The 18,559-nt window shown below is 50.2% G+C and overlaps 1 protein-coding gene across 1 annotated transcript in view; it reads left to right on the forward strand.

Moving 5' to 3' along the window:
- The window catches only part of Pdzd2 (PDZ domain containing 2), a 222,995-nt gene that overhangs the window by 192,410 nt on the left and 12,026 nt on the right, over positions 1-18,559 (forward strand). Inside the window, exons 16-19 of the mRNA XM_059276087.1 lie at positions 173-329; positions 2,070-2,857; positions 7,714-7,858; positions 14,256-18,207. Coding sequence (XP_059132070.1) covers positions 173-329; positions 2,070-2,857; positions 7,714-7,858; positions 14,256-18,207 — 5,042 coding nt within the window. The remainder of the gene's footprint in view (positions 1-172; positions 330-2,069; positions 2,858-7,713; positions 7,859-14,255; positions 18,208-18,559) is intronic.

An 18,559-nucleotide genomic window follows, 5' to 3' on the forward strand; every position in this document is an offset into this window, starting at 1 on the left:
ATTGTTGCTTTACCCACACTAGAATAATAGAGCTGGGCGGTTACTATCACAGCTGTTCCCAGTGATCAAGGATTAGAACAAAGTGCCCCTGAAAAGATGGGCAGTCATTAGCGCTGCCGTACTCGGGCTCTGGTGTATCTCCCTAGACTCCAGCATGTTCTTTTTCCAACAGGACTCACTCCTCTCTGAATCCGAGCTCTCCCAGTACTTCACCCACGATGGGCAGGGCTCCTTGTCAGACTTCGTGGTGGCTGGCTCTGAGGATGAGGACCATCCCGGGAGCGGCTGTAGCACCTCTGATGATGGCAGCCTGCTTCCCGGACCCGCTGGTGAGCAGGAGGGCTCTGGGGGACCCTGGACTCAGTAGTGCAGTAAGCAGTTGCTAGTTCCCTCGTCTCTGCTGGAGGCCTTGCTCAGGACAGCAAGGAGAGAGAGGGAGAGAGAGAGAGAAAAAGAGAGAGAGAGAGAGAGAGAGAGAGAGAGAGAGAGAGAGAGAGAGAGAGAGAGAGAGAGAGAGAGAGAGAGCGCTCTGGAAACCATGCACCTGGCTGAGTAGAGGCTGCATCTGCTGTCAGCAGTGGTGACCAGTGAGTGGCTCACACACGTTCTAGTACCAGAGGTGAAGGTGGTCCCTCCCTCGGCTCTAAACTTAATTCTTTTTAGAAAACAGTAAGTTAGAGATGGGGGACTGTGAGAGCCACTGTTAGCAAAAGGTCTCTTCTACTCAAAAATCCTCGAGTCTCTGCTCAAATGAGATCCTCCTCCAACTGTATTGAGAGCTTCTTCTGTCAAGGCTTCCCTTTTCATTTGGAATGTCTGAGCTTCAGCGAGGCAGACAATGGCAGCTGTGACCCACGGGAGCCGCAGTTGGGTGTGCAAATGGCAAGCCTGTACTTTGCACTGTCGGGTGGACATAAAGCATGCCAAAGATTTGCAGTCAAGCCAGGCGGTGGTGGCACACGCCTTTAATCCCAGCACTCGGGAGGCAGAGGCAGGTGGATCTCTGTGAGTTTGAGGCCAGCCTGGGCTACAGAGTGAGTTCCAGGAAATGCGCAAAGCTACACAGAGAAACCCTGTCTTGGAAAAAAGAAAAAGAAAAGAAAGATTTGCAGTCACATGCATGCTGTGCCTCAAAGATGCCCTTTACCTTGACAAGTAGACAGCTTGGGCTGTGGACCACACTCTTTTGCTCCAGGTAGGGAGGGACCTTGGGTGATGAGAACACAGATGTGAGGTACATGCCATCCCTGTTACCTGGTAGAGAGGAGTTCTCAGCATTTCGGCCAGACCCTCAACAACTGGGGAGACAAGATGAAGCTGAACTAGAAATTCTTCACCCCTAGAAATCACGCCATTCAAGTTAAAGAACCTAGAGTTGGGTTTTGTTGTTGTTCTTAAGGATGAGAAGATGGCTCAGTGGTTAATGAGTATAAGGATGAAGTTTGGATCCTAGATGCCACATTAAGGCAGACATCTGGAATCCCAGTACAGAGAGATAGGAGGCAGGCAGGAGAATCCTTGGGTATTTTCAGGTCAGCCAGCCTGCCATGTGCAATGGCGAAAACCAGGACGCCCTGTCTCCAACCAGATGGAAAGCAAGGACTTACACCCAAGGATGTGCTCCAACCTCTGCCCATATACAAATGTGTGCCTGCTCCCCTGCATTCACACTCAAACACACACACTTCTCCAGCACACACGCAAAGATATGTGTGTGTAAATGTAGCAATACATATATCTGTGTGTACAAAAATGGGGGGAGGGGCAGAATAAAAGTAGAAGCAGTAGGCTGGCTGCCCTTGCTGTCTGGACCACAGAAAACCACGTTGTTTACATGGATGTCCAGTGGCCAGAGGTCGTGCCTGGTGTGTGTAAATTCAGAAGTGCGTATGTACAGTGACAGGACTATTGTTTGTTTGTTTGTTTGAGGTGTCTGGACAAGGCAGACTTTTGATCGAGCGGGTGTGCTTGGAAGAGCAAACACCGGGATTTATTTCTTTAAGGTTATAAAGTCAGGCCAGACTGGAAACCTGGTTTTTGTCTGCCTCTTCTCTCTCCTCCCGTTGCAGCTCACAAGGAGCCAGGGAAAGCCAGGGCCAACAGCCTTGTGACACTTGGAAGCCAGAGGCCCTCTGGGCTCTTACACAAGCAAGTGACAGTGGCCAGGCAAGCCAGTCTCCCTGGAAGCCCACAGGTCCTCAGGAACCCCCTCCTCCGCCAGAGGAGGGTTCGCTGCTATGACAGCAATGATGCCAGCGATGAGGAGGACTTTGATGGTGAGGGGGACTGCATTTCACTCCCAGGAGTCCTCCCAGACCCCAGCAGGCCTCTGCTAGAGGTTGACACGAGGCCGGCCTTGACAGCCTCTTCCAAAAGCGTCGATGTGAGCAAGCAGGAGGAAGGACCCCAGAAACCGCTGGTCAGCAAGGCCTGCTCTGTGCCTCTCCTCGGCAGCTCGCTCTACTTAGAGCACAGCATCCCTGATGGAATGGTGGGTACTCCTCCTAAGGCAGCCAGCCTGCCAGGGTCTGTAGAAACCCCCAAGAGTGGACCTGGAGTCTCTGGGAGAAAGGAGCTGTCAGGGTCAAGAAGTTCCCCGAAGCTGGAATACAGAGTCCCTGTAGACACCCAGAGCCCAAGGAGCCCAGAACACCCCACCTCCCCACCACAGAAGAATGAAAATCTGGTGCCCAGACACAAGCCTGTGGCCAGGATCAGCCCACATTACAAGAGGTCTGATGTTGAAGCCCCAAGTGGAGCAGCCAACGGACCGTGTGGTCAGGACTTGACAATCCAGGTTCCATCCATGAAAGATGCCATCACTGACCATCATCAGCCGAGTGGAGCTGCAGAGAAGGTAAATGACTCACTTTTCCGTTAAGTCTGAATATTGTGTGAACGCCTACAGGGTGCTTTGTAAGGCACAGGGTAAGCTGGATGAGAGGGTGGCAGTGGCTGGTTATCTTTCAACAGTCATTTAATGGGTGCCCATTACTATGGTGGCAGGCTGTTTATTAGTCATGAGATCACTCAGCTAAAGAGATGTGCTCACTCCCTTACAGGGCACAGGGCCAGCAGTGATGATGGGAAGGCATTGTGGAATGGGGGCAGTAAAGCCCTGGGCCTGGGGCCGACTTCACTGACGGGTTGGCACAAGTCATTGAACCTTCCTGGGCCTTGATTCTCTGGGCTGTGAGGCAGGGGGTTGCTTTCTGTCTTGGTTGGCTGATGGGTGTGACCAGCAGATGTTAACTGTCATTCTGTCCAGCTGATGAGGTCATGAGTGGTCCTTGATGATTTTCAAGATCCCTACAAGGGATTGCATGCGATTAGAGCTACTTAGACCTTTCACATCATGTGAAGGCAGACATGGCGGCACATGCCTGTGATCCTAGCACTCAGGAGGTAAAGGCAGGTGAATTAATGAGTGTGGGGCTAGCTCTGGCTACATAACTAGACCTTGTCTCAAAAAAAGAAAAAGAAAGAAAGAAGGAAAAAAAGAAAGAAAGAAAGAAAGAAAGAAAGAAAGAAAGAAAGAAAGAAAGAAAGAAAGAAAGAAAGAAAGAAAGAAAGACTGAGAAATTGTCACACAAAATAACAGGGCTGTGTCCATTCAAAACTTACAATCCACCACAGTGGATGCAAATTAATTAGTATAACTAATTGCTTGTGTGTTATTAGCTAATTGTTCACTTAATTTTTTTCAGTAATATCTCTTCTCTAGCAAAGAGGAAAAAAGAAATTGTTCAGTTTCTGAGCAAAGAAACTGAGATGATTTTAAGGCCTTATTAATGAAGATAGTTTATTGTGATTTAAAGTGGATATGTAAATAGACCCAGAAAATACGAAGTCGTAAAATCTGTATGAGTTAGAAGTCTTTTTTTTTTTTTTCTTAACCTTATGCACTCACATTTTCTCCTTTCCTCAAAAATTATATTTACGGGGGCTGGAGAGATGGCTCAGCAGTTAAGAGCACTAGCTGCTCTTCCAGAGGTTCTGAGTTCAATTCCCAGCTACCACATGGTGGCTCACAACCACCTGTAATAGGATCTGGTGCTCTCTTCTGGCATGCAGGGATACATGTAGAGCATATATATATATATACATACATATACTTTTTTAAAATTGTATTGACCTCCAAGCAGCACATGCTTTATGATCCATGCCATTAGTGGGTATGTTCTTTCCTTTTAGAAAATACCATCTGGGCAGGAGGCATAGCTCTGTGGCACAGTGCTGGCCCTGCACATATGCAGATACACCGTCCTGGGTTCGGTCCCCAGCACCCTATCCCTCCCCATACACTGGCTCACCCTCAAGTTTTAGACAGCTGTAGAAGGCCAGATCAGGATTTTTACTCATAATTACTCATATCTATTAAAATTAGTTCTTGCCAAATATGGTGTCACATATCTGTCATGCTAGCAGTCCTGATTAGACAGGGCTACAAATGAGATCCTTGGTTAACACAAACACAAAGCAGGGGGGTGTATACTTTCTAATTGTATCTAATGTGTGCACATTCTGTCTCTCCGTCTCTGTCTCATCTCCCTCTTGCTCTCACTCAATCACACATGTGCCATGCTGCATGTGTAGCAGTCAGAGGCCAGCTTGAGGGCCTCAGTCCTCTCTCCTCTCTCTCTCTGCAGACCCCAGGGATCAAACTGAGGTCGTCGGGCTTGGAGGCAAGTGCTTTTACCCACTGAGCCATCCCAGCCTGAGACTTTATAAGTTTGAAATATTTGCAGTAAGAACTTTTGAGTCGGGCTGGAGAGATGGCTCAGTGGTTAAGAGCACTGGCTGCTCTTCCAGAGGTCCTGAGTTCAATTCCCAGCACCCACATGGTGGCTCACAGCCAACCACCTACAGTGGGATCTGATGCCCTCTCTGGCATAATGTTGTACATGCATGGACATTAAATAAATAAATCTTAAAAAAAAAAAGAAAGAAAAGAAAAGAACTTTTGAGTGGCTGGAGAGATGGCTCAATGGTTAAGAGCACTGGATACTCTGCCAGAGGACCCAGGTTCAGTTCCCAGCACTGGCATGTTGGCTTACAACCCTCTGTAACTTCAGCCCCAGGGGATCCAACGCCCTCTCCTAGCTTCCAAGGGTGTGAGGTGCACAGACATATACCTGGCAAACACTCATACACATAAAAATAAATGAACCTTTTAAATGGGTAGAGGGGTGGTAGCGAACGCCTTTAATCCCAGCACCAGGAAGAATAGGCAGGCAGAACTCTGAGTTCAAAGTTAGCCTGGTCTGCAGAGCAAGTTCCAGGACAGCGAGGGCAACACAGAGAAACCCTGTCTTGAAAAACCAAAAATAAATATTTTTTTTTAAATGGGGATTGGGGCGCTTTTGGGTAATATTTTTATGTAAAATGTTTTTCTCATAAAAATTTTGGTTCTAAAATTTGACTTTATGAAAAAAGAAAGTAGAATGTCTCATTCACTGTAAGACATTCTCAGATATGAGAAGCATATTTAAAATTTAAAAAATTTTCATGATGTGGTAGTTGTTGTTGGTGTGTGTGTGCGCGCGTGCGTGCGTGCATGCGTGTGTGCGCGTGCGTGCGTGTGTGTGTGCGCGTGCGTGCGTGCGTGTGCGTGCGTGTGTGTGTGTGTGTGCGTGCGTGTGTGCGTGCGTGCGTGCGTGCGTGTGCGTGTGCGTGCGTGCGTGTGCGTGTGCGTGCGTGCGTGTGTGTGTGTGTGTGCGTGCGTGCGTGCGTGCGCGTGCGTGCGTGTGTGCGTGCGTGCGTGCGTGCGTGCGTGCGTGCGTGCGTGTGTGTGTGTGTGTGTGTGTGTAGGTGTGTAGGTATTTACTCCCATGGGCATATACGTAGGTTAGGGGAGGGCTCTGTGGCTGCCTGTCTTCTTCCCTTGAGACTGAGTCCTTTCACTAAACCGGAGCATGCTGATTTTCAGCTAAGGTGGCAACTAGTGAGCGCCAGTGACCCACCCCGCAGCTCCGATGCCGGGGCGGCAGGCAGGACCGCCTCACATTTCGACGTGGATGCTGGGATCTGAACTTACAGGTCCTCGTGTGTGCATGGCGAGCACTCTTAGCCTTGTCCTCGGTCCTGGTTAGAACTTTGTGTTGAGCTAAAATTACCTGTTTTAAAACCCGTAAGTGAGGAGCACTCCCCACTCCCGCTCTGTCCAGCTCCACCCTCTTCTGATGCCCGTGCGTTTCATTTCTCTCTTACCGGGAAACGGAAACTGAGCTAGACACTTGCGAGATGAGTTTAACAAGAGTTGTGAAAGACACGTTACACCTCACAGCCCCCCACGCCACCCCACCCCCCTACCACCTTTGGGCCACTTTATGATGCACCAACTCAGTGGATTAATTTCGAGTAAATATGACTGGGCTTTTTAGTGAGTTTTAAATTTGTTTTTATGCTGAGTATTCCATAGAAGAAAAGAAGATAAAGTCATTGACCCTTTGCCTAAGGGAAACCTAGGAATATCACATACGGGTTTCACTTCTCCCGATTTGCCCTCTCCCTCACCATCAAACTGAGGAATTGATTTTACAGTCTTGGCTATCCTTACACAATGTTAGGCGGTGCCTTCCACCTCTATAAACCTTACCTGCTGTCTTTATCACAATTCTCATTTCACCATCTTTTCTTTAAAACTTCTGAGATTTGGCAAGTCTTCTTATCCCCATTTGGAAGTTAAAAAACCTGAGGCTTAGGGATGAGAAGCCAGAGCCTGGATCTACCAGCTGCCGGCCTGATCTCCCTCTACTAACGACGCTGACTTAGGTACCTGCTCCCACACTGATCTCCCTCTCCTGATGATGCTGACTTAGGTACCCGCTCCCACACTGATCTCCCTCTCCTGATGATGCTGACTTAGGTACCCGCTCCCACACTGATCTCCCTCTCCTGATGATGCTGACTTAGGTACCCGCTCCCACACTGATCTCCCTCTCCTGATGATGCTGACTTAGGTACCCGCTCCCACACTGATCTCCCTCTCCTGATGATGCTGACTTAGGTACCCGCTCCCACACTGATCTTCCTCTACTAACGATGCTGACTTAGGTGCCCGCTCCCACACTGATCTTCCTCTCCTGATGATGCTGACTTAGGTACCCGCTCCCACACTGATCTCCCTCTCCTGATGATGCTGACTTAGGTACCCGCTCCCACACTGATCTTCCTCTACTAACGATGCTGACTTAGGTGCCCACTCCCACACTGATCTTCCTCTCCTGATGATGCTGACTTAGGTACCCGCTCCCACACTGATCTCCCTCTCCTGATGATGCTGACTTAGGTACCCGCTCCCACACTGATCTTCCTCTACTAACGATGCTGACTTAGGTGCCCGCTCCCACACTGATCTTCCTCTCCTGATGATGCTGACTTAGGTACCCGCTCCCACACTGATCTCCCTCTCCTGATGATGCTGACTTAGGTACCCGCTCCCACACTGATCTCCCTCTCCTGATGATGCTGACTTAGGTACCCGCTCCCACACTGATCTTCCTCTCCTGATGACGCTGACTTAGGTACCCGCTCCCACACTGATCTTCCTCTCCTGATGACACTGACTTAGGTACCCGATCCCACACTGATCTTCCTCTCCTGATGACACTGACTTAGGTACCCGCTCCCACACTGATCTTCCTCTACCTGTCTTAGGATGCAGAAACCCTGGAAAGCTATTAACGTGGCTTCTGCTTCTCATTGTGCCAGGAACTTTGGGGAAATCCCACCCCGGGGGACAGATATGTCCCCACCAACTGTGGACCAGCCCGTACCCTATGCCACCCAAACACTGGACTCCCCACAGAGAGCCTGCAGGGAGCTGCACCAGAGTGTGAGCCACACCCTGAGACTGGTAAGACCGTGTTATTGTTGGTGCCATTGAGAGTCAGGGATAAGTATTGCAAGAAGATGATTTTGAGGAGGAAAGAAAAACTGCTGACGGAAATCTATATTTAGATGTTGACCTCATGGAATCGCTGTCCTTGATCACTGTGCTTAGCCCGCCCTCCCACATCCCCCACACCCTCATGTGCATTCCATGTTGAGTGAATCCATGTTTGGTCTTCACTTTGGGACACAGATGAGACATAAGGAATGGATTCCCCTCCACATCAGAATCTCCATAGTCTACTTGTATGAGATCAAGTGCACCGAGAAATGGCAGTAAAAACCTCCACAAGGAAAAGTAAGAAGTAAATAAATAATAACATAGGGAAAACTACCTAAGCATGATGAGAGACGGACTGACTGCATGGAAGCAGAAATCACAGCCACCTCCATCTTGAGATTCTTTTTTTTTTTTTTTTTAAGTCAAGCTGAATTAAGTGACGTCCCTGCTTTCTCAGTGGAAGGGGAAACTTCTAGCGGCTGGTAATTACTGTAATGGCCTGATAGCCACTGAAGTGTTGGTGGTCTGTGGTAATAGAAAAATTGGATAGCTCCCTTGTCAATCAATGCAGTCCCATAAAATTTTTATTACATTTTATTTACTGTGTGTGTGTGTGTGTGTGTGTGTGTGTAGATGTGTACATGTATATGTGTGTGTGTGTGTGTAGGTGTGTGTGTGTGTGTGTGCTCGTGCCAAGGTCACAGGGCAATTTCCCATAGCCAGTTCTCTCCTGGGGATTGAACTCAGGTCTGAAGGCAGGCAGCAGGTGCCTCTATCCACTGAGCCATCTCACCAGCTCTGGGATGTCCTCCAGATTTAAAATTTGGAAGTGTAGAATATCCACCTCACGCATTTTTTTGAGACAAAGTCTCATTTTATTGCCTGTGCCGGCCTGGAACTTGTGAGCGTGCTGCGCCGTGGGTCCTGGGTGCATGAATCCCAGGCACACACCACCACACCTATCTTCTACCTACACACTGTTGACTGCTCACAGAAAAAAATGCAGACCCCCAAAGCACTCAGTAGCTCCTCCTCCCTCAGTCAGTGATGAGTCTGTTACCATGCATGGATTCTGCTCCATCTTTCAGGTTCAGTTCACAATCACTCGCTATTGAATAAATGTTAAAAGGACAATTTTCATTAGCAATTTGACTTTACTGCTAAGCATATTAACTTAAATGGGGTTCCATTTGTGGAAGATGAAGGTCCATGGAGGCAGTTCAGGATGGCACCTTTCAAAATAGCCTTCATTTGAGACCAGTCAATGCCCATGTACATCCTAAGAGTATACGTTCTGTAGAACAACTGTCCGGACGTTCTCCTGGGATCCTATATTGCCCTCCAAATTGAAGAAGCAAAAGATTACTTTCTTTTTATCAACAAAACCAATCTCCTCCTAATTTGAAACCATGCAGAAAATCTATCCACTCAAGAAATTATTCTAGACAGGCTAATTTTCCTAGTCCTGAGGGGTTTGTGCCTTGAGGAGGTGTTTAGACAGGCAAGCTCTTTGGACCAGAGAGGCATTTAGTCTCCCAGCCCCAGGGCCAAAGAAAAGACATCTGTTCTGTGTTCCCTGGTACTTCTCCCTCTGTTCAGTCTGTGCTTCCAGCCCTCTGCGGGTGTCTGTCCTCTCTGGAATTCCCACCAAGTAATAAGCCTTAGAGAAAGGAGCAGCCAGTAAATACAAGTGCCAGGAACTGATGATGTTTAATACGTAACAATACACGTGCTATATTTAATTAACATATAAGTCACCTGGAAACGTACTGTGCTGGTTATCATTGATTTCTCAATGCAAGGAGACTGAGAGAGTTGGTGTGATAATGCTCTGGCGCCCTCTAGGGCTTTGGAGGTATACCTGAAGTGTTTGACCCACATATTAAATTAAATGATTCCTATAATTTTTAGGGTTTCTGTCTTTTTTGTGGTGTTTCCATTCTCTTTTTCAGTTAAAGGGGGCCAGCAGAGACCTTGAATGTTAGCATGGACCTTCTTCCTTCTAATTTTATCATAAATAGCTTAACTGCTTTCCAGTGTACAGAAAAAATATTCTTTAAAAATCTTAACTTTTTTTTTTAAAGGAAAGATCCCAAAACACATAATTGATAAAAGAAGGAACTCTTTACCTTAAAAAAAAAAAATTCTGATTTTTGGGCCCATGAGGTGACTCGGCAGGTAAAGATTCTTGCTGCCAAGCCTGAAGATTTGAATTCAACTCCTGGGACCCATATGGTAGGAGGGAGCTGACTCCTTACAGAATGTCCTCTGACCTCCACACATGAGCCACGACACCATGGGCCCACACATACACACACATATTAAAAATAACTAAGTTTTTGAAGTTCTGATTCTTGGAACATGTCTAAAAATGACACAAGGCAAGAAGCACATGGACATCATACCCAGGCCAGGTCCGAACCCAAGCTATGAAAGAAGCAGTGACTCCTAGCAAGTCACGCTAATCCTCAGTTGCCGGCCTCACGACTCTGAGGCATCTGGGAGGTTTGTCGGTGTGTACTGTTCAAAGCACTGTCTAGTAAAACAGTATGCATTATGTGTATGAGCACATGTGATTTTTCCTAAGGAAAAAAATCACATAAGAATGTACATGCCACCGGGCGGTGGTGGTGCACACCTTTAATCCCAGCACTTGGGAGGCAGAGGCAGGCGGATCTCTGTGAGTTCGAGGCCAGCCTGGGCTAACAAGTGAGTCCCAGGAAAGGCGCAAAGCTACACAGAGAAACCCTGTCTCGAAAAACTAAAAAAAAAAAAAAAAAAAAAAAAAAAAAAAAGAATGTACACGCCACCAGGCGGTGGTGGCACACACCTTTAATCCCAGCACTCGGGAGGCAGAGACAAGTGGATCTCTGTGAGTTCGAGGCCAGCCTGGTCTACAGAGCAAGATCCAGGACAGCCAGGACTGTTAAACAGAGAAACCCTGTCTTGAAAAAAACAATGAAAAAAGAATGTATATGCCTAGCATGTATTCAGTAAGTTATGTACAGGCACACACAATTTTCCTGAGATCGTTTTCAAAAAAGAAGAAAGACTAATTTGTCGTTGTATGCAGGAACACGCCACCCAACTATAGCTCTGCTGGCCATGAGGGCTGACCTACAGCCCAGACAGTGACTAGGTCTCTTAGTTGGCCACTCTTAAAACCAGGAGCAAGGGCAAAACCTTCCAAGGACTCACCGCAGCTGCTGTGAGAAAAGCCTGAAGAGGTGTAGGGAGTGTAGACACTCTATTTGTTGCTAGCCCCATAATGAAAGGCAGTTGGTTGTCTTTATTATGAAAATTAGGAGTTTTTGACCCAACTGAGAAGGAAGTTTTCAAGTTGCCAGAGCCCCCAGAGGAAATCTCCATTGCTGCCCTTCTGTGTGTCCTCTTGGTCCTGTCATGTGAACAACGGGTTTGGTATCAGTCAGGGTCATGTGCTGTTTCTCTTCTCAGTGTGGTACCTACCACACTTCTTAGCCTCAGATGCCCACAGAAGGCGGTGTCCAAGCAGCTACCATGTCAGCAGGGCTCCTGCATAACAGGTGTGGCATGGCAGGTCCTGCTGAGCCCTGGTGACAGAGCCTGCTCTAGGAGGAAGCTAACACCCTCATCCCAGAAGACCTCCACGCTGAGGATGTGCCCTTTAGTGGACATTTGGTGGGGCTTCCAAATGAAGCCTTATTTTGAAAGGTAGTCCAAGGGTCGCCTCCAGATAATGTCATCTCCCTCAAAGAGAATGAGAGGCTGGGGCCGGGGCCCAGTTGGTGGAGTGCTTTTGTGGGTGCATGAAGCCTTGGCTTGGATCCCCAGCGTCACACGGATTGGTTGTGGTGGCTTACACTTTGGGAATTTGAACACTCGGAAGGAGGCTCAGGAATTCAAGGTCATCCTCTGATATGTAGTCAGTTCAAGGTTAGCCTGGCATACGTGAGAACCTGTCTCAAAATAACAAACAAAAATATCTGATGATACACACTTGGCAGTCACCCAGCTCACCAACAAAAACTGCATAAAAATAAAAATTACCTGTTAGGGAATGTTTAGTGAGCAAATCTGAAACTGTCACATGGCCTTTTACAGCCAGAGACATGGCTCGTGGGTTAGATGCCTGAGCCCACATAGTGAAAGGAGAGAGCATACCCCAAGTTGTCCTCTGAACCACCCTCTACACGTGTGTGTGAGCGCGCGCACGCATACACACACACACACACACACACACACACACACACACACTAGCCTTTGAGTCACTTCCTCTTGTCACACTGCTGCTTTTCCCTGTATTTGGTGTCAGCAGAAGTAAGGACATTATGTTTAAGAGTTCAGAGGCACAGGTATGGAGGGTGCTTGCCAGCAAAGCTGACTACCTGAGTCCAATCCCCAATACTTACATGGTAGAAGGAGAGAGACAGCGCCTATAAGCTGTTCTCTGACCTGCACATGCACACCATAGTCTACCCACACACATACACACACATAGCAAATAGATGTCATTTTTAAATGTTTGTGTTTTAGTTTTTTTCAAGACAGGGTTTCTCTGTGTAGCTTTGGAGCCTTTCCTGGAACTCACTCTGTAGCCCAGGCTGGCCTCGAACTCACAGAGATCCACCTGCCTCCCGAGTGCTAGGGTTAAAGGTGTGTGCCACCACCGCCTGGCTAATTTTTAAAATTTTTTTAAAGAGAGACTGGGCTAGCTACATCAGTGCTACCAAGATTTAATCCCAGCGCTCAGGAGACAGAAACAGATCTCTTGAGTGTAAGGCTAGCCTGGCTAGCCAAGGCTACATAGTGAGACCATGTCTTAAGGAAAAGAGAGTGCCGAGGACAGAGTTCAGTGGTGGAGAGCTTGCTAGGTTCAAATGCTTAGTACCACCAAAAAGAAAAAGAAACATGGTAGTTAGAATCCAGTCATTCGGTATGGCGCTGAATTGGTTGGGAGAGGGGCTTGCCTAGCATGTACAAGGCCCTGGGTCTGACACACACATCCCCCACCCCCGTGCCACATAAACTGGGCACAGAGGTGCAGACCTGTAATCTCAGCATTTCAGAGCAGGGCAGTGACGAGACCAGAAGTTCAAGGTTGCCCTTGGCTACATAGCAAGTTCAAGGCCAACCTGAACCGGACTTTGTCCCAAAAAACAACTGATAGCCGGGCAGTGGTGGCACGGGCCTTTAATCCCAGCACTCTGGAGGCAGAGATTGGAGGATCTCTGAGTTCAAGGCCAGCCTGGTCTACAGAGAGAGTTCTAGGACAGCCAGGGCTACACAGACAAACCCTGTCTCAAATAACCAAAAAACCAATTGATGATTTCATAGGGGAGATGTGAGAGGAACTTAACATTTTGGGTAACACTTCTCAAGCCAAGACTTCTCATGGGTCTGAGCCTGTTTCCCCACCTCAAGATGATACATGTCAAAGGGAGATTAGCCCAGGAGAGTGCGCTCGCAAGGCTCTCCAAGGGGACACCTCCAGGACAGAGTGGCTCTCAGAGCTGCTCAGGGACTTGGCTTCCCCCTCCGCTCCCTCTCCCTGCACCTCAGAGCTTCCTGTGCCTCTCTGCTCTTGACCTGTTGTTCTCCTCACCACTTGGACCAAACTATCCCTCCTGGGCCCCTCTCAAGCTCCCTCCACTGCTGGGGTTTTCCTGGCTTTTCAATCTCCTGCTTCTCCAAATCATGTCAAAGGCAGAGCTAGAGCTCCATGTCAGTGGGGACCCCACCTGGAGCATTCTGCCATTCCCCTGTCGTCGCCTGTGCTAAAAAAGCAAGCCTTTTGGCTAAGTGTGCGGTGGGCACAGGCCTGTCTTGGAGGCTGAGTCACGAGGGTCAACGGGGCTCTACAGAGAGACCATCTCAAAAGGCGGATGGAAAAAGTAAGCCTCTGGAGTCTGGAGGTTCGACTGTTGGTGCAATCTGAGGCTAAAGTCACTCATGACCAGACAGTTGCCAGGACAGGACAGGACAGGACAGGACAGGAAAGCTCTGCCCAGTCTAGTCTAAGGAGTGAGACCAACGGCATCTCTCTTCCCAGAGCTTCTGCCGCCAGAGGTGCTCGGGTCAAGAAATCCAAGCAGGGGATTTCTGGTGTCTCCTGTCTGAAAGCAAACAGAGACATGGGCACGTTTAAATGTCCATACTTCCTGTTTGTCTGAGTTATTTTAAGACCATTAAAGTAGGGTGGTGGCTGTTAGCTTTGAGCACTCTGCAATTGGAGAGACAAAACCAGAAAAACCAGAAGGTATATATGTAGGCTGTGGAATGTCTGAGAAACAACACTGAGGTTATTTATACTTTTCGAGAACTCTAGAGGGCTTCTGTTTGCTTACCCTTCTCCTTTCATCTCCTCTCCCACCCTATACAGGACGGGATGGCTCCTCAGCCCACCTTTCCCCAGGGAAGAACAGGGAAGCTCACCCTGACTGCGGCAAGACCTCCACAGTCACAGAGCAGCACGTCGGCCAGCCTGTGCCTCCCAGGACCACGGAGCCTGAGTCCCAGGGCATATCTAAAGTGAAACCAGCCAGAGAGCAGAACACGGGTCCCAGGGACAAGGCCTTGGCTCCTCCTGACTTCAGCAGGACTCGGGCTGTACCTGGGGACAGCTCTCCCAACACCAAGAGAGCAGCTGTCCCCGTGAGCACAGGAGCAACACCAGCTACTGCCGTCCCTCATGTCTCCCTTATGTCCCAAGAAAGGAGCCGAGGGCCCACCAGGGCCTTGGAAACAACGGGACTCTGCACACCTAAAAGCTTCAAGGATGGTGCTCAGCTTGAAGATAGAGCTTGTGTGTCTGGGAAGACGTCAGGTGCCAGCCCCTCTCTGCCAGTGGCTACGGACAGGACCCTGTCAGGGAGCAGAGAGAGCCCCGTGACAGACATTGACAACTTCATCAGGGCAGCCTCTGAGGCAAGGTCACAGTCTTCTCAGAAAGCAGACCGCAGGTCTCACCCAGGCAATTTTAAGGACCGGCCACCGGAAGGAGCTGGGGATGGCAGTTCCCACCACGCCCAGACAGTCAGGAGTGACCAGACATCCTCCCCAGCGAAGGCTGGGGGCACAGGCTCACCCCCGCCCCCACAGTGGGCCTCCCAGCCTTCCGTTTTGGATTCCATCCACCCTGACAAACATTTTGCTGTGAACAAGAACTTTTTGAACAACTACTCCAGAAATTTTAGCAATTTCCATGAAGACAGTATCTCCCCGTCGGGCCCGGGGGACAGCACAGAACCATCTCTCTCATCCATGTATGGTGACGCCGAAGACTCATCTTCGGACCCCGAGTCTCTTGCCGAAGCCCCACAAGCAGCTGCCGGGAAGAGCTGGTCACCTCCCCATCCTCACGGGTCCTCTCCCAAGGCAGGTACTAGTGAGTCTGAGGACGAGCAGATAGAAATCTGCGCCGCGGGTGGTTGCCCTGCCACCCCGGTGACTGCCCATCCCCCTGCCCAGGCTGCGCTCCATCGAGTTCTACCACTCCAGCACAGTGCTCTGAGGGAGCCGGTGGGAGACTCCTGTGAAAAAGCCTGCTTCTTGCCGGGCCCCTCCCACACTGCCACCCCAAGCTCTTCCCAGCCATTGTCCTTCCTGGATGCGAGCTCTCCGGAGCACGAGACGCGGGTGGGCATAAATGCTTCACAGAGCCACGGGTCCTTACGCACAGAAGAAACCATGGCCCCCACCATGAGCAAGAGCTCACTCATGGGAGACAGTCAGTCTTCTGAAATGACCAGCCGTGGTCACAACCCGCCCTTGGCGCTTAGGAGCCCAACCATGGTAAATGGCTTGGAACGTGACCTGCTGGATGGGGGGACCCCACACCAAGAAGCAGTTGCTGCTAGCGTGATGCACAGTGTGTACACCCTGGGTGCCGAGGGCCCCAAGAATGGGGAGGCTGTCTTGGCAAACCTACACATCGCCGAGAATCGCAACCTGGATGACTTACTACAGAAACCAAAAACCATCTCCAGGAAGCCCATCATGGCCTGGTTTAAAGAAATAAATAAAAATGGCCAGGGTACACATTCGCAAAGCAAATCTGAGAAGGAACAGTCATTGATGCTGCCTACGAGTCCGGGCTGCACCAGCCACAGCAAGGGGGTGGCTGTGCCTAAGAGTCCTCCTCCACTGCACAAGGGTCCGGAAAACAAAGACCTGCCCAAGAAAAGCCCAGTGGAAACACTAAGTAACTGTCAGAAACCCAAGTACGGCCCTAAGCTGAAGAAACTGAATGGCAAAAGCAAAGTGGGGCCTGAGGCCCCTGTGGCCAGCTCTGGGAAGGCTAATGGGACCGATCACAGGAAGACCTTGATTTCCCCTCAGGCCTCCCATAAAATGCTTTCTAAGGCAGCATCACACCGGCTCCACAGAGCTGACCAAGAAGAGCCGAGCAACACTCCTGTGGATACCCCCAAGCCTCCCCAGAGCATATCTGAGGGCAAGCCACCCCTGGCTGCCTCTGGGTCACCGAGGACCTCGGCGTCAGACACCAGCATCCGAACCTTGACTTTACCCCTGACCTCCCCCAAGACTCTCCCTGAGCAAAGTGCAAGCGGTAGGTTCCACGTGGCTATCTCCTCGGAATCTGACACAAGCTGTCCAACCACTTCCAGGTCCCCTGGGTGTGGAGCAGAGGGCAAGGTGCCCCAGGGTGACTCTGGGTCAGCCAGCCCCACAGCACCAAGGAGCAGCATGGCCTTGGCGGGGGTCAGACAGGGCAAGCAGTTCACGCTCAGCCAAGTGGACTTGGTGGTGTCAGAAGCAGCCCAGCCCCGGGGGATCGGTGAGAAAGGAAGTGAAAACACTAATGATCCCCTCGAAAAGATGAACCCGCTGAAAATAGTTGATATTTCTTCTGAAAGAATGCCAAAGAATGCATGTGGTGACAAGCCACCTGACAGTGACAGACAGGGAGGGTTCTTGACCCAGAGCGGCTGTCAGGAAAAGAGTGGAATCAGCCTCTGGCCGTCAGCAGGATCATCCCCAAAACACCCACCCCCTCCTCCCTCTCACACCTCCCAGGTGGAGCGGGAAATGCGCAGGTCCTTGGGCATGGCCAAACCAGCCTCCTCCCCTGCTAAAACGCCAGATTCCTCCCAGGGCCGATCAAGCCAGATGCCAGCCTCCCTAGGGGTGCCCAGGAATGGTGTACCCATGGGCCCTGGGGGAGAGGAGCAACCCTACTTCACACCCAGGCCAGCCACCAGGACTTACTCCATGCCAGCTCAGTTCTCAAGCCACTTTGGACGAGAAGGTCCTTCCCCACCCAGCCCAAGTCGCTCGCCTCAGGACCCCCAGGTCCCTGGGACGAGTGTCAGTCTCTCGGAGGCAAAGACAGCCAAAGGCATGACTAATGGACAGGGTATGTACAGTGTGAAGCCTCTGCTGGAAACGGCAAAGAACCTGCCGCCAATGGATGGCGGGGATGGCGGTGCTGTCCCTGAGGCGAGCTGCCCCATCCCAGACAAAGTCAAAGCCACCAGGAGACATTACTGCCATGAGCAGAGTTGGCCCCATGAATCTACCTCGTTTTTCTCTGTAAAGCAGAGGATCAAGTCTTTCGAGAACCTGGCCAATTCTGACCGGCCTGCAGCCAAATCTACAACATCCCCATTCTTAGCTGTGAACTCCAAGCCTCCCATTGGCAGACGGTCATCTGGCAGCATCCCTTCAGGGAGCCTCAGCCACCCCAGTGATGTGACAGCAAGGTCCCTGAGAAGAAGCCTCAGTTCCTGCAGTGAAAGTCCGAGTGAAGCCATCAGCCTCCTTCCGCAGATGACCAAGTCCCCGTCCAGCACGACGCTGACTGTCTCCAGGCAGAATCCACCAGAGCCTAGCCACAAGGGCCCCAGCTCAGACCCAAAGAAATCACTTGTCCCCGTGGGAATCCCCACCTCAACAGTGACCCCAGCCTCACCCGTGAAGAGGAACAAGTCCTCAGTGCGCCACGCCCAGCCTTCCCCTGTGTCCCGATCCAAGCTCCAGGAGCTGAGAGCCTTGAGCATGCCAGACCTGGACAAGCTGTGTGGTGGGGAGGACTACTCTGCTGGTCCAGGCACCGTGCTCTTCAGAACCCAGCTGGAAATCATCCCCAGAAGGTCACCTGGTTCCCCGGCTACCTCTCCGGCCGGCTCCCCAGCTCGAGGCCATCCAGGCCTGGACGGACCAGCCTCCCTCCCATGTCCTACAAATGGTAGGACCAGAGCCTACCCAGGAGGAAACAGCTCTCCAACCAGTGAGCCTATAGTACCCGCTGGAGCCAAGGAAGGGGATGAACCCGTGCGGGCCCTGCCTTCCGGAAGAAGCTGGTCGGTGAGGTGAGTACCCTCCCCTTTTATGTGAACCGGCCTGCTTCCATTGAGAAGACTTTTAGGTTTATTAAAAAAAAAAAAAAAAAAGATGCAAAAGTAATAAGGGGGGAGGGTCCCCATGCTATATCTCCCCAGCTCTTCCTAATCAACATCTTACACAACTCTAGTCCATTAGTGAGAAATAAGGATTTAGCCCTCCACAACCAACCATATGCCCAAAGCCAGACTTCAGATTCAGCTGGATCGATTCCACCAATGTTCTTTTCTATTCCAGGATCCAATCCAGACCACAGTGCATTTTCTTTTTTCTTTTCTATCTTTCTTTTTTTTGGGGGGGAGAGGACCAGGCTGGCTTTGA

Source organism: Peromyscus eremicus, chromosome 11 (assembly GCF_949786415.1).
Source record: "Peromyscus eremicus chromosome 11, PerEre_H2_v1, whole genome shotgun sequence".
Taxonomy (NCBI): Eukaryota; Metazoa; Chordata; class Mammalia; order Rodentia; family Cricetidae; genus Peromyscus; species Peromyscus eremicus.